We start from the raw sequence: 13,837 nt of genomic DNA, 5'->3' as shown, positions 1-13,837 counted from the left end.
GAAATATATGTACCTCGGGCTCAGCATAACTCCCTACAGAAAGATTAAGCGTTGACCACAATGCTAGCTCAGTGCGGTTTTCAAATTTTACTAGTAAGAAATAACACATTGAATTCGTCTTCCATGAGTTAACTAGACGGTTCGATTTCGCTCACAAAAAGTATGTCACTTAAAAACTCTTGGAAAGTATTCCCAATAAAGGGAGGCTTAGCGGAACCTCCTCCGACCCTCTTTACTAAATCAAATAAATGCTCTGGAAGAATTTCGATCGCGAGAAAGAAAAAATCCGAATGTTTTAGTGAATTAATGATCGACGTAATGAAGTCATTATTTTCCTGTTGAAGGCGGAGCGGCTTGTTTGTGACAGCGACCCGGACTGGACGCACCGCCTCATAACACAAGCTACCCGAACCGGAGTGGTAACAATCACAAAGTTATGAAATGAGTTTTAGGTGATAGATCATCTTAACCTTCAATAGCTGAGCTAACTAGAGCTAAACTAAATAAACATAATATTGATACTCTGAAAAATTAAACAGAGCAAAACTTAAAAGTTCAAATGAAAAGAATCACAGGTAAGTACCTACTTGTTATTGTAGAGTATCCACGCCACCGCCGCGCCGTATTGTGTACATAAATACAAAAAGAAACACAAAATCTGTACCTAATCGATGTTTCTAAGAATAATAAATACCTGAAAACAAAAAAAAACATACGATTCAATAAAATACCGAGAAGCGTGGTGTTGCCGGCGCGGCCCCGCACCGCGCCGCGTCGCGTCGCGCTCACTCACCAGCCGAGAGCTTCCACCATCTTTGTCTGAGGGATTGTCGAAATATTTTCGCAAAAATATTCAAAGAGCGAGTCATTTACTGGAGTCGGCGGAACCCCTCGCGCCGCTCCCATTGAACAACATAACGAGGATTAGAGGTCCTTTCACGCACAGATTTATTCCTATTTACGTCAAAACCAACGTTTTTAAAAAGAAATTACTTCAAAGACAAGCTCTTAACAAAAGGCTCAGAAACATACAAATTATATTTTCCGGGTGTTTCAGATTGGCTGTTTTGTGTTACTTAGCAGGCAAATAAGATGTTACCGAGCGACATGTTTCTACAACACTCCTGTGATCACAGAGGGAACCTCAAAGGACTTTGATTCAATTTGAAGGACGTGCAAAGAATAATTATGTTTTCTATAAAAGGTCTTCCGAAACCCGTGACGTTTGGTATCTGGAAAAGGCAATAGTTACCGACCCTGTTACATATTTAGACGTGAAACATTTAGTTCTGGACACCTTATCGCGGTAAAATAGGTACAGGAAGATTAGAAAACATCACATTGTTTAAATCCTACAAGTCTAGGTCTAGGTCCACTACATGTACTTCAATGTAAAAGTTGTTTCTACTGTTGATTATTTTTACAGGCAGCCACATTAAAACGACAGATACAACTATTATAATGTAGCAGCCAACCGCGGTGTTAACAAACTAACATAAAAAAGCTTTTTGAATAACAAGCTTTTACTTTGATTATGTGCTTTGGACTCAATGTTAGAATCTTAACTAGATAGTGCATCAAACTTAACTTGGAACGGATCCACGGGACAGGTGCAACTAAAGAAAAGCTTGTAAAATTAAACGTACTTACCTAAGTATAAAAAAATAACGAACATATTTGAATAGTAGGTATTCAGTAGTGATAGTAGTGTTTGTGTTTAAACGACGCTACAGTACACAGAATAGGTGTTACCACAATAATGTATTGATGGGTTCAGTTCATACAGCAATATGTATGAGTTGGTGTTTAATTGGCATCCTCGCGATAACACTGTATACCCTGTCGATATTCGTTCCGAATAGATTTACATCTGAATGCCGCTACGTATCGCCAATCTGCATACAAATTGCACGATCCCAAATATCAGATATATTCCGCATTCACGAAAACTTTACAATGTACAGACACAAACAGCTCTAACGTATCGACAGGAAGCTCCGTGTTACTGCGAGCTTTTAAATGGCAGGAGATTCATTACAACACTGAATAACATTCTAAAGTAGGAACATGTTGTCGAAGAGCTGTAATGAAGAGGTTTTAATGCCTGAATCATTGTTTTCTGGAAGAGTTTCTAAACCGGATAAATAAGATTCCTGAAGTGTGATTCATGAGAGTAAAAAACACCCGACTCACATGACACATGTACAGGCAATGTACTGACATTATTCTATCGGAAAACTGAGAAAAAAGTGTTGGGCTAATTTCTTACTACTTTCTTAAGTGTTCTAGAGAAGCTTACTCTTCTTGATAAAACAACTACCAGTACTTTGTTACAAATAGCTGAAACAGCATTCTAATACCTTATTAGGAAAAAAATGACTGACTCGGCAAACTGTGACAAAACCCCGGAATCATCGTGAATTTCAGTCGTTGACATCTTATTCTGCTAGGTATATGCCAGACTGAAATCTCCTAACAATATAACCGAACTCGTCATCCGCTTAACAAAAAACATAAAACAATTGAATAAAGGCCGACTCTCTTACATTTGTAACAAAGTTTCTAAACAGTCTCAGTGGCCCGCCTATTAAACCTGGACATTTGCTAGACCTTTGTGTAACACAAACATTTTTGTACTGAAGACCTCAACACAAGTAATTACTCGCTTCGCCGACAACAATTACACGCACCTTAGCCCAGACACTCGGGACAAATGAGACGCGCTTTAATTATCAACGATACATTACTGGCTTAACACATACCCGCGTGAGACATGCTGGCCAGAATAAGCAATGATGCAGAGTCTGGACAATTTATCGTAATTCGTAATAGAAAACATTAGAAGCTATGACACAGTAAGAATGTGCGTATATATTGTGTGGTGTTACAGAATCTTTGAGCGACTTCTGTTTGGAAACGAAACAAAGCAATTGAATTGTTTGAAACCGTTTGATGTCGTTGATAACGCTCTGCGTGTGAGAGATCGTGATTGTGATTGCTGTTTGTTGTGTGGGCGTCACTATAGGGAAGTGCGATGACAAATACGTAGGCTACAACCTATACATATAGTGGTAATGACTTTCGGCTATAGATTTAGCTAAATAACTTCTTTTTTTTTTTTGCTAAGTGATCCTGGCTTCATGAACCTAATAAAAGGTTTTGCAGGAAAAAAATACTTAGCTCTAATATCTGGTCATGACGACATTGAAATTCATTTTTATAATTATTAGACTCATTTACATTATTTATTCCACTCCACATGAGCCTATTTATTGGTTTGTATAAAATGGAAAACTTAAATACATTTGTAAGCTATCGTTTTATTCTACCACTTAAGCTTTAATATTCAAACAAAAGAAGATATATTGGTTCGTAATTTATTAACTGTAACTGAATCCGTGACAAGACATAAATTGTAATGATTAGAATTCGACGGATGCCTCCGCAAATTGTATTACGCGGCCTATCATCGTTCACTGACAATTTCTCCCCAAATCTATAAGTAAGCAGGACTAAACCGGGATTGATCGCGAGCCATTATTATCCTCTTAGGCGCCGACACAAGACCCGCGAACAAAAAACGTCTAATTAAATAAAATTAGATTAGGTACAGTGGGCCCCGCCCCCCGCGCCCCGCGCCGCCGGCCAAACGCTGTACAGAACCAATTAATCCTGCTTAAATAACTCCCGAATGAAATATTAGTTAAACCTATCGCTACGTATTACTGCTTTGTTTGATCAAAGAATTGTTTCATTAATTAAGAAACAATTTCTATGTCGGATGTCGTTGACTTCCATTCTATATGGCTACACAAGTCATATACTTAAGCACCCTTGATCGTAAAGTAAAAATGCTTATTTTCCATTTGAAGTATTCCTGTCATGTTGAGTACATTGAAGGGCTCAGCAATTTACTTTAATGTATGTTTTGAAGGGAATATGGCGGAGAACGTTTACAGTAAAGACGGAATAAAAATGGGATTGTAAATCTCAGACGGGACGGATTTAAGGCTTCTGTTTGACAAAGTGTTAGTACACCTACCTACCTCAGCAGCGAACGAGGTACGAACTTGCAAACTACGACACAAAAAATTAACAAGTATCGAAAAGTGCTGTAGCTCCCACACCTCTTAATCAAATCAGACACAGAAGCACAATACTTCCATGATACCCTGCACTTCGTTAATTAGTAAACTCACTGTCAACTGTATAATTAATAAGGCCTACTGAAATAATGAATCACAACAAAAACGTTTTAATTTAAATGCTCAAAAACAAATTGTTTTTCCTTTTGCGCCAGAAGTTAAAAAGAAATGTATTTTTAGGCTTTCAAGCAATTTTCTGGTGAGTTGTGTCTGCCTCTGTGTTAATTATACCTACTCCTAAAAAGATTTATGTAAAGGAGGTTTTGTTAACAAAAAAAGGCTTTTTTAAGTTAATTACAATTAGAAGAATCAAAGATTGATTAATCTTACAATAATATCACAGCATTTCAATGAAATAATTATCTCAACTTTGAGCTCTTCATAATCTTAATACAAAATAAAATGTATTTGCATGGTCGAAATGAAACTACTTTCACGGATTTTATCGCTTGCAGCGCCGCTCGTTTGGGACTGTAAGACATCAAGACTCAGTGAGCTCATACTGCGTAGGTCGGCCCACAAATAATTAATTAAAATATGAAGGCAGAACGAGCAACATCTACTGTCTGAATATAATGCGAATACCGCGATAAGGGGGAAACACTGCGTGACGCTATTGCTTACAGCTATAGTTGAAAAGGTCAATTTGATACGAGTTATCATAAAATAACAAAATAAATAAATATTGCTAAGAAATGTTTTTTACAACATTCTGTTAACATACTTGAGAAAGAAGTCCCTTTGGATGTAAGTTGGAGCAACATGAGAGCTCAGCTTATGCACACAGTTGTCACTTTCCTCTCAAAACAAATGGCTCTCGGATGTGAGTAAACACAGCGTAAGCGCGTCATCCCCTCACACACATTACTCAACATTTGTATTGTTTCCGGGGAGCGCGGACGAATCTCGCGAAATTATTTGTATCCGCTACGTTAGCAGTTAGCACACACCTCACGTGCGAGCATTATCTCCGCCAACATTATACCTCACCTAGTCCCATACTTTGCTCTTGTTCCCGTGAATTAGCGACGATCAAATATTAATTATGAACTTGTCAAGTCCCGTAAAGAGTGGCTCTATGAACAAAGTTAGGTGCAAGAATTGGAACGAGGCTTGCATTCCAATGAACGTTTTTCATTTGTTCTGGACGCATAATCGCTCCTTTGAAACCTTTTGTCTTTGATCTACATTTAATTTTGTCTGTTGATGCTCGGTCCGTTGAAACTATTTTTGGTAGAGTGAAAGTTTTTCATTTTCCTTTTTTGCCCTTCTAATGAGTTTTGGTAACGAACGGTCTTTTTTCAAAACAGCGTGGAAATCAAAGATTACCGAAGCTTGGATAGGTACTAGGTCTGTGGTGGAAATAAATAAACAACTTGATTAAACATTCAAACAGGCAATAGGTAAGTAGCCTATATGTATATCCCGAAATAAATGTTGGTCATCTCATATAGATTAAATTAGCAATTTTTTTTGCCTGGATTATCCATTGTTTTTAAAGTTGCCCGGTTTCATTGTGGAACCTTATTCATATTCATAGGACGATAGTACGATATTTAAATGACCGGGGATCTGTTGTCCACGTTGTAGAGGTATTATTGGTTTATCTTTTCATTTTATATGATTTATATGTTGTCATATCACTGAAAACAGGTAATACAGAAGTACAATAGCCTTGACAATCGTAAAAATTCGAAGCCCATGTACTAATGTTAAATAAAAAAAAAATGTTTTTAATTATAAGCTCTCCAATCCAAATGAGTTTTAGAGTCTCATTATTCCATTGCAAGTGCGACTACAACGCCATCTGATGGTGAGGACGGTGTGTGGAGTGTTACCGCCATCTATCGGTTGTGTTGTATAAAGTTTGATTTGAGCCATTTCGGGAATAGTCTGGATAGAGACAGCCATCGCATTTAGAGCCGATGGAAAGATGGCAGACCTACAGATGTTTAGAAAAATTCACAGAGGTCGCGACCATATCGTATTCGGAAATGTAAGTTAGCAATATTATAATATAACAATTGGGAAGAATTAAGTTACAATTGTCTTTATGGCGATCAATGGGATGTTCACTAGTTAGCAAATTATCTCTAGCAGACCTAGCAGTGGACGTTCTATGTGTGAGATGGGGATGGGAAATTATACTAGTTAGAACTGAGTTATAATTGAATAATTATAATAATTACGCTGCTTAATATAAGTTCCTGGTAAAGTTTACATTGAATTATTTTGTAATCTTCGAGCAAGGTTAGAATAAAACAAGTTTGCTACATTTCTACATTTATTATATGATACAACATACAAAACATATAGTAACAACAATATGCGACGTTCGCGCTCGAGGGGGCGGGACTGTCGCACGTATACCTTAGACTAGAGCCCGGCGGCGGCGGCAGGACGCGGCCGGGGGGCGGCCGGGGGGCGGGTCACACCAAGCTATACTATACATCTCTGAACTTAGGCTACGATAGAATATGTAAGGAATCTCAACACTTAATGCTTATTCAGTATATTTTACTTTTGTGGAAGTTTTAAATATAATATAACTCTTTGGTTGAGAATGGCGAACTGTGTGTGAAAATATAAAATAGTGTTACTTTACTTTTACCTTTATTGAAGATATCCAAGTTTTCTGAATTCATCATCAGTGGCCTCTAACATCTAAATACTTTTAAAAACGCCGGGCGTCATTCCTGTTTCGTAAGATCTGTGAGATCCAGGCATTTGTTCTCATTATATCCTTGAGGATTTTTTCTAGCATACATCGAATACAAAATACTGGTTTGTGGTCATCACACATTATTACCTTCCTATGCCATTCTCAACACTTAAAACCAAACAGGTATTATATATGGTATACATGTTTGCTAGCATTTGCATATGAGGTTATGTCGGAAGCTCAGTGACTATGCTACGTTAAAGCTAGGAGTGCGGCGCGCGCTCCTCGGGGGTTCTCCGTTACTTTGTAAATTCTATTACACAGACACTATCTGTGGACCACGCTTAATTTAAATATAACATTATACACCTTGCTTTATGGGGTTTCAATAGCGGCCAATTACATTTTCAGCAATCAGAAATAGTTATAATAAATAACAAATGTTTTAAAAGAACATCGACATATTTTACTTTGCTGCGCTTTTAAGCAACACAGAAATATATATGTTACCAAAATACTTTTTGTCATTTACTTAGACAAGGTCCACAAATGTGTCGTCACCATGAATCTTATCACATAATATACAATTATTTGTTCAAAGAAATTTTTACAGTAAACACGTTTATAATCTAGCGCGACTGTTGGCCGCGACTTGTGACGGACAGCGCCATCTGTCGGGCCGAGGTTAAACAATTACCGCGAAGGGTTTACAACTGGGATACATACTATTCGAAATTCTAGCACAGAACTATAAGTGTTATAAGACAAATTATTTTTTTAATATTGCGGTAATGCCTCGGGGTTTGTCGACGTTGCGACTTGTATTTAGTTAGAACTGACAAACCAAAGTAAAGTTCGAATAGGAATGTCATTCCTTTACGTTTCAAGTTTTGAATTCTTTTTCTATTCTGGAGATTATCTTGTCCTCTGGAACGCGTTTTTGTAGAGATGAATGTTTTAAAATTTTAATAGAACAAATACTGCTTCCTCATCAGCTTTATAAATGTTAGTGACATAGTTCTGTGCTAGAACTACACTATATTCCTATAGTTAAGTAGGCCTTACTATCGCTAGCTATATGAAACACTTACATCGAGTTCAATTCCTTCACGAGTTACTTAGTGGCTTCACTTACACCTAGCGCGGGTTTGAATATCGGTCTGTCTGTACGCCATACGGTTTACACCGCTGGCTCTCCGATATTGACGCGATGTTTGTATATAGTTTTAATGTGGCCACACTGAACAATTATACCAATGAATTTGTTTATAGAATTCATTATTTCAACTTTTTCTTCGGGTTTTAATCGTTTCTACGATTGTTTAAAGGACGAAGTATATTAATAATGAGAAAATTACAGTTATTATGTACTATTAGATGAGATCTCAATACAAACTATTATTTAGTTTTACTGCAGTAGATGTGAGCAGTGTGGCCACACTTTACAATAGATGAGGAAACTAATCCGACTATACATTATATAATACTTGTTGAAAATGATTCAGCCTTAATGTTACTAGTTCAGCTTTGTCACCGTAGTCGTGTTCGTCTAGCCGACACCTCGCAACTCACAACTAATGTACTGACTACGTCTGACTACCAATCAATACTAAAGGGACCATTGATTAACACCAGAATGTTGCCATAACTATTTAATTGGTACTCAGACATTGTCGCCTTAACAACAATGTTAAAAATTAGTAAATAATTTACGTTAGAAATAAAAAATAACAAACCAGAACCTCTTTGGTTTCAATGTTAAATGCATTGTTTTAAAGCCAGTTTCAATCGAACACTTGTGACACAAAACTTTGGTAGAATAATTTAAGGTATGCACACACTATACCAGACGGGTTACACATAGTTTTCTACAACTTTTAACTTTTTTTTGAAAAAAATGACAAAAGTATTAAAACCTAATTTAACTGGTTTCAATACAGTCTGCGCCAACCTTTGAACAGTCTTGATATAAATGAAGTTGAGAACATTGTATTGGTCGTGATTGTCACTTACTCTATGGACACTTACCGAACTAAAATAAATGCTATGCATTGGTACATGTTATGTATATGGAATAAACAATACAAATAAATACCTTTATCGTCTGGTAGACGTAAAGCAACACTCACAGGTTTCTACTGACCACTGAGCACTATTCAAAACCCTTGAGAATCAAAATCTTGAACATATATTATAATATATTTTATTACGATGTATGGTACAGAGCAGTCAGTAGAGGCCCTAAAATCTAAGCTACATACCAATATTGTGCAATATACATAAGCGAATATACTCAACGCAAAACTTGGCTTTAATCTCATATAATCACAAAATATACATCCTACAGCGTAACACATTGAGTATACAAGCCTACTCTATACTTTGTGCAGTTATAATTTGATCTTTACACCTATGTGATAAAGTCGAAAATATAAAAATATTCTGTCTCACACATATTTCTCTGAACTTCTTGCAAAGAAATCGAATTGCTAAATATAACACGTTATGAAAAGTCAAACAATTAATATATTATTATTCTTTGGTAGACATTATAAGTTTATTAAAAGATTTCTCCATGAACTGGAATATTTTGTTCATACATCAGTTGTTTCGTACATTTATACATTTGTTTAATAAATAGGCTATATTAATATATTTGTGCTTCGTTTGTTAACACAGTTTCGGATATAATGAATCACTCGATCAGTCGATTATGTGTTGGAATATAAAACACATATTTATGACAAGTCATGTGTATCTAACAAATGAATAAATAATACACACACTATATTAGGATAAATGACTTCAGCTATGAAAGCCAACACACTCAATCGACGGGGATCTGAAAATCACATCTCAGTGTGAAAGTGCAATCATTGGCTCATCGACAGCGTCGTTGCCATGGTTACCGCGATAATCTCGAACGTACTGCAGTTTGCTAGTTATTGTTCGCACGTACCGAGCCTGTCCTGTTGGCCTGTGCGTGGCCGGAGTCGTCACTTGCGCGTCCCCTCACAGCAGCGCGCACTTGCCGAACTTGCGGCGCCGGCGCTGCTTCTCCTCCTGCTGCGGGTGCTTGCGGATTATGCGGACCAACTGAAATACAAACAATTACTTATGATACGTCAAAACATTAATATTTTGTTTTGTTATGCAAGGCAATATTTTTTTATTAAAAGTATGGGTCTTAAGATTGATCCATTCTATCCATTTCTGTAGAAAAGCTTAAGAGCAGAAGGAAACTAAAATCCATTATTCATTGTCTGTTAACTATACATAGTCGATAAAATACTTTTTTAATATTGAACTTCTAAATTTTTGATGTCTAGTCTTATTATGCACGAACTGTTGTTTTATAGTCGATAGCTTGCGAGAAATACCAGATAGTTGACATTTTGAGAAAGTCCGTGGACAAACTACACAACTAAGCCTGAAATTCTTCTGAAATTATGATGGCTGCTTGACTCGTAACACCACCCGTTTTTTATTACGGTAGTCGGTTAGAATACGTCGATTGTCTATCGTTCTAATTGGTATGAATCCTAAGTCACCTCGTGGAAGGCGGCGTCGATGTTGAGCGGCGGTTCCTTGGCGCTGGTCTCGATGTAGGGCGCGGCCAGCGCGCGCGCCAGCTCGCGGCCCGCGTCCTCCGACACGGCGCGCGCGTGCACCAGGTCCACCTTGTTGGCCGCCAGCAGCATCGGGTACGACTCCCTGACACACACGCGCCGTCAACACAGGTCCAAACACACACAAAAACCATAACAGTCAAGTACAAATTCTCGAAGCATCTTCAACCTGGAGTCCCCTACAAACGTGAGCCTTTTCTTATTCGTGCCACTTTTTTGCATATATGAAAACTGCCAAAGCAAAGCTTTGGATTTGGCAAATTCAACCATATGCCTCAGGCATTTAGGTCACATTTATTTTGCCATGTTTTGATAATTAATGTGAGGCGCTACCTGTCTTTGACCCTGAGTATCTGCGTGTGGAAGTGGCGGATGTTCTCGTAGCTCTGCTTGTCGGTGACGGAGTACACGAGCAGGAAGCCGTCGCCCTTGCGCATGTACTGCTCGCGCATCGCGCTGAACTCCTCCTGCCCCGCCGTGTCCAGGACTGCCACGGATTACATACATGTCATATATTATTCATTCCATTCAAAAAATATAAAAACGACGCTGGTTGAAAGCAGCGTAGGACAGTTTTGGGGAAGACATTGGCCCAAGAGAATGTGTACGCTATATAGTATATGTACACTAGATAAAAATATGGAAAGCAAAGTAAAATCGTTACTATATTGAGCAGGATGGTTTATTGATGTTCCTACATTAGACTCACCATCTAATATGCACCACTGGCCATCAACCTCGGTGTGCTGGATGTAGGAGTCCTCGATGGTGGGGTCGTAGTCCGTCACGAACAGCTTTTGGAAGAACTGGATGGTGATTGCGCTCTTGCCCACGCCGCCATCTCCCACCACCACCAGCTTGATCTGCAGCCAAAGGGGCACCATGAAGCGAGGACGGTAACGGATACAGGTAAGTAGAGGGCATACATCACAGGACGAGGACAGTGCATTCAACAGTTGGAGTAATGTTGGAAAATCCATTCGCTATTGCAAGGTGAAGACTATACAAATGGGAAAGTTTTCATGAAGGAAAATTAGAGCAAAGAATAGGGCATAGCACTAACTATGCTGATGGCAACACAGATCAGTTTCATTAAATAATATACTTATTTAATGACTACTATTGCTACTATTGGTTTAAAATTACAATAAGAACTTGAAAGGATAACAGTCAAGTCTCATTTTAGTTTTTAACTCAAAGGTGTTACCACAAACACAGCTATAAAAATAAAAATAAAATAGCAACACACTAACACTGTCACTGTTTTTGAACAACGACATACTTGGGTCGCATCTACTGGCCACACTGCAAACAAATTGATACAAACTTAACAAAAGCCATAAGTTCAGAAGTATGAGCTGGAGATAATACGGCGTCCGCTTAGAACTACCGTGAGATAAAGTGCTCAATTGATCTCAATTGAATCATATTGTATGTGATGGAGCATAAAAATTATTTCACTTTGCCAATTAAAACTTTATTTTTTGTAACACTAGAACTTGCTAAAAAATAAAATTCAGACACTCAGTGTACACTCAGTACAATCTGTATTATGTATGGCAAACCAAACCAAAAAAGCATTAAAATACTTTAATAAATATGCATTTCAAAAAGGCGTAAAATAATCTTAATTTTGCCTTTAACAACTAAACATTCTTACCTATTTATGTGTTGAACTTACAACTAACAGTAAAAAGATATTTTAGTGTTTTAGTAATTCATACCTTGAAACATACATAACTAGAAAACATGTAGATACTAATAACAGTTTCCAAGTACAAAAATAACAAACTGGATAATAGATAACAATAATTTAAAATTTTCTGTAACATTTACAATACAAATCAGCAAAGAATCAATTGAAAAGAAGTCTTATAACTGAGATATCTATACAGCACACAGTTTAATAATAGTTCTGACTTTACTGATAACACTCAACTTTACTTAAGTTTCACCAAAATAGTTACATTTTAAAAGATTTTTTGAACTTTTTTATGAGGTTGTAAAACATCACTGGATCAACAACACAAGTTCACATTTCACAATTAACTAAAAAAACAACTAAAAATACAGTATCCTCCAAGATCTTCCATTCACAAATGTCTTCCAACCACTGGACTTTTGCCTACTGTCTTCAAGGTATAAGTTTACGATGCAGACCGTGGGTGTACCCAAACAAACACACATTCCACTGCCATACAAGAACTCGTGAATCATTATAACTGCACATTACAAGGTGTACCAACCTGCCATGCCCTGATACAGGACAATGACACCCCATTATAAATGTTACAAGTGAAATATAATTGTGTAATCAACTTCTATTGCTTTTATTCTATTATTACACTGTTAAAGTGATATAACAACATTTTAAGAAAAAACAACCCACCATAATAACACACAAGATAACAATGATTTAATCTGAATATTTTTAATTATCAAGATAAATATGTAAAGTGAGTGATATCAAGATAGCACAGACACTAATTAATAAGTATGATAAAGCCGATAAGCTAACAAACCACTCAGCCCCGCAATGTAATGAGGCACTCTACACTACACTCACCTGATGCTTCACACATTATCTCATGAACAAGAAAGCAACAGACTGTAGTTATAATAACAATAAATGTTCCTTTTGATCTTGATATAGGCAAGATAAACCTCCTTAAATAAATATACAGAAATGAACAAAGTAAACACATGATTTTAAGAATTCTCCATGAACGTAATCAACCAGCAAACACTAAACACTTATAATCTAGAACTTTTTACTGACTGTGTAAGGTCAAGAACAATAAAGATGATTTCATTACACAGAAGCTGTTGGTGAATCCTCATAAATAAATAAATAAAAAATACTTAATAGGTAAAACTAGCTCCAGATGATGTGATCCAAGAATAATTCCGAACAGCTCATACATTGCCTGGTAAAATAGCTAAGCTGTTATCATTTAAGACAGCAGGAACACAATAATTATAGTCAGATGTGATGATCATCATCGCAATACTCACGGTCGGCAGGTTCTCATTCGGAGGTCCCGGGCGTGTCATCTTGCTGTGTCCGCCCTGTGCTCCGCCACTCCCGCCACTTTCTTATGACCGCAGGATCAACACACATGGAATATTATCTGCGAAATTACCACCGAAACTCATCAACACTGTTTTCCTCTCTCATTATTTGCATGTTGGCACTGGATTAGCATTCAGCTTTGTGATTAGTCTTCCCACGCCCGTCGACCGTATTACAGCTGATGGTCAATAAATAAATAAATACTCACCTCATTGTAAATATAAAAACGTCCGGTATACTGCGTTTGGACGGAATGTTTTCGGTTTCGAGAGATGAACAATAAAACTAAACACAATCATGAAACAAAACCCAACAATGTTTGTTCGAT

The 13,837-nt window shown here is 37.2% G+C and overlaps 1 protein-coding gene across 2 annotated transcripts; it reads right to left on the bottom strand.

Annotated features, from left to right (window-relative positions):
- Nucleotides 1-6,416: 6,416 nt before the first annotated feature.
- LOC113501979 (ras-related protein M-Ras-like) lies at nt 6,417-13,809 on the bottom strand. Of its 2 annotated transcripts, none has more exons than XM_026883319.1 (6): nt 13,718-13,809; nt 13,452-13,567; nt 11,146-11,299; nt 10,770-10,923; nt 10,359-10,521; nt 6,417-9,903 (listed from the first exon to the last, which is right to left on the bottom strand). In XM_026883319.1, exons 2-6 carry the CDS (start codon nt 13,488-13,490, stop codon nt 9,820-9,822), a joined length of 594 nt encoding a protein of 197 aa, XP_026739120.1. In that variant the 5' UTR covers nt 13,491-13,567; nt 13,718-13,809; the 3' UTR covers nt 6,417-9,819. The 2 variants fall into 2 exon arrangements, with proteins under 2 accessions (XP_026739120.1, XP_026739119.1); XM_026883318.1 differs by lacking the exons at nt 13,452-13,567; nt 13,718-13,809 and adding exons at nt 11,690-11,741; nt 12,161-12,189.
- Between the last annotated feature and the right edge of the window lie 28 nt (nt 13,810-13,837).

The sequence above is a fragment of the Trichoplusia ni genome, chromosome 16 (assembly GCF_003590095.1).
Source record: "Trichoplusia ni isolate ovarian cell line Hi5 chromosome 16, tn1, whole genome shotgun sequence".
Taxonomy (NCBI): domain Eukaryota; kingdom Metazoa; phylum Arthropoda; class Insecta; order Lepidoptera; family Noctuidae; genus Trichoplusia; species Trichoplusia ni.
This window is presented reverse-complemented; position numbering and strand designations above follow the sequence as displayed.

Bases quoted from the DNA above. Each gene is read 5' to 3' on its own strand.
- LOC113501979 (XM_026883318.1), bottom strand. The intron at 11,300-11,689 runs GTTAGTGTGTTG...CTTTGGCTGCAG, and splicing joins TGTTCAAAAACAGTGACAGT to ATCAAGCTGGTGGTGGTGGG. The intron at 10,924-11,145 runs GTGAGTCTAATG...AATCCGTGGCAG, and splicing joins CCAGTGGTGCATATTAGATG to TCCTGGACACGGCGGGGCAG.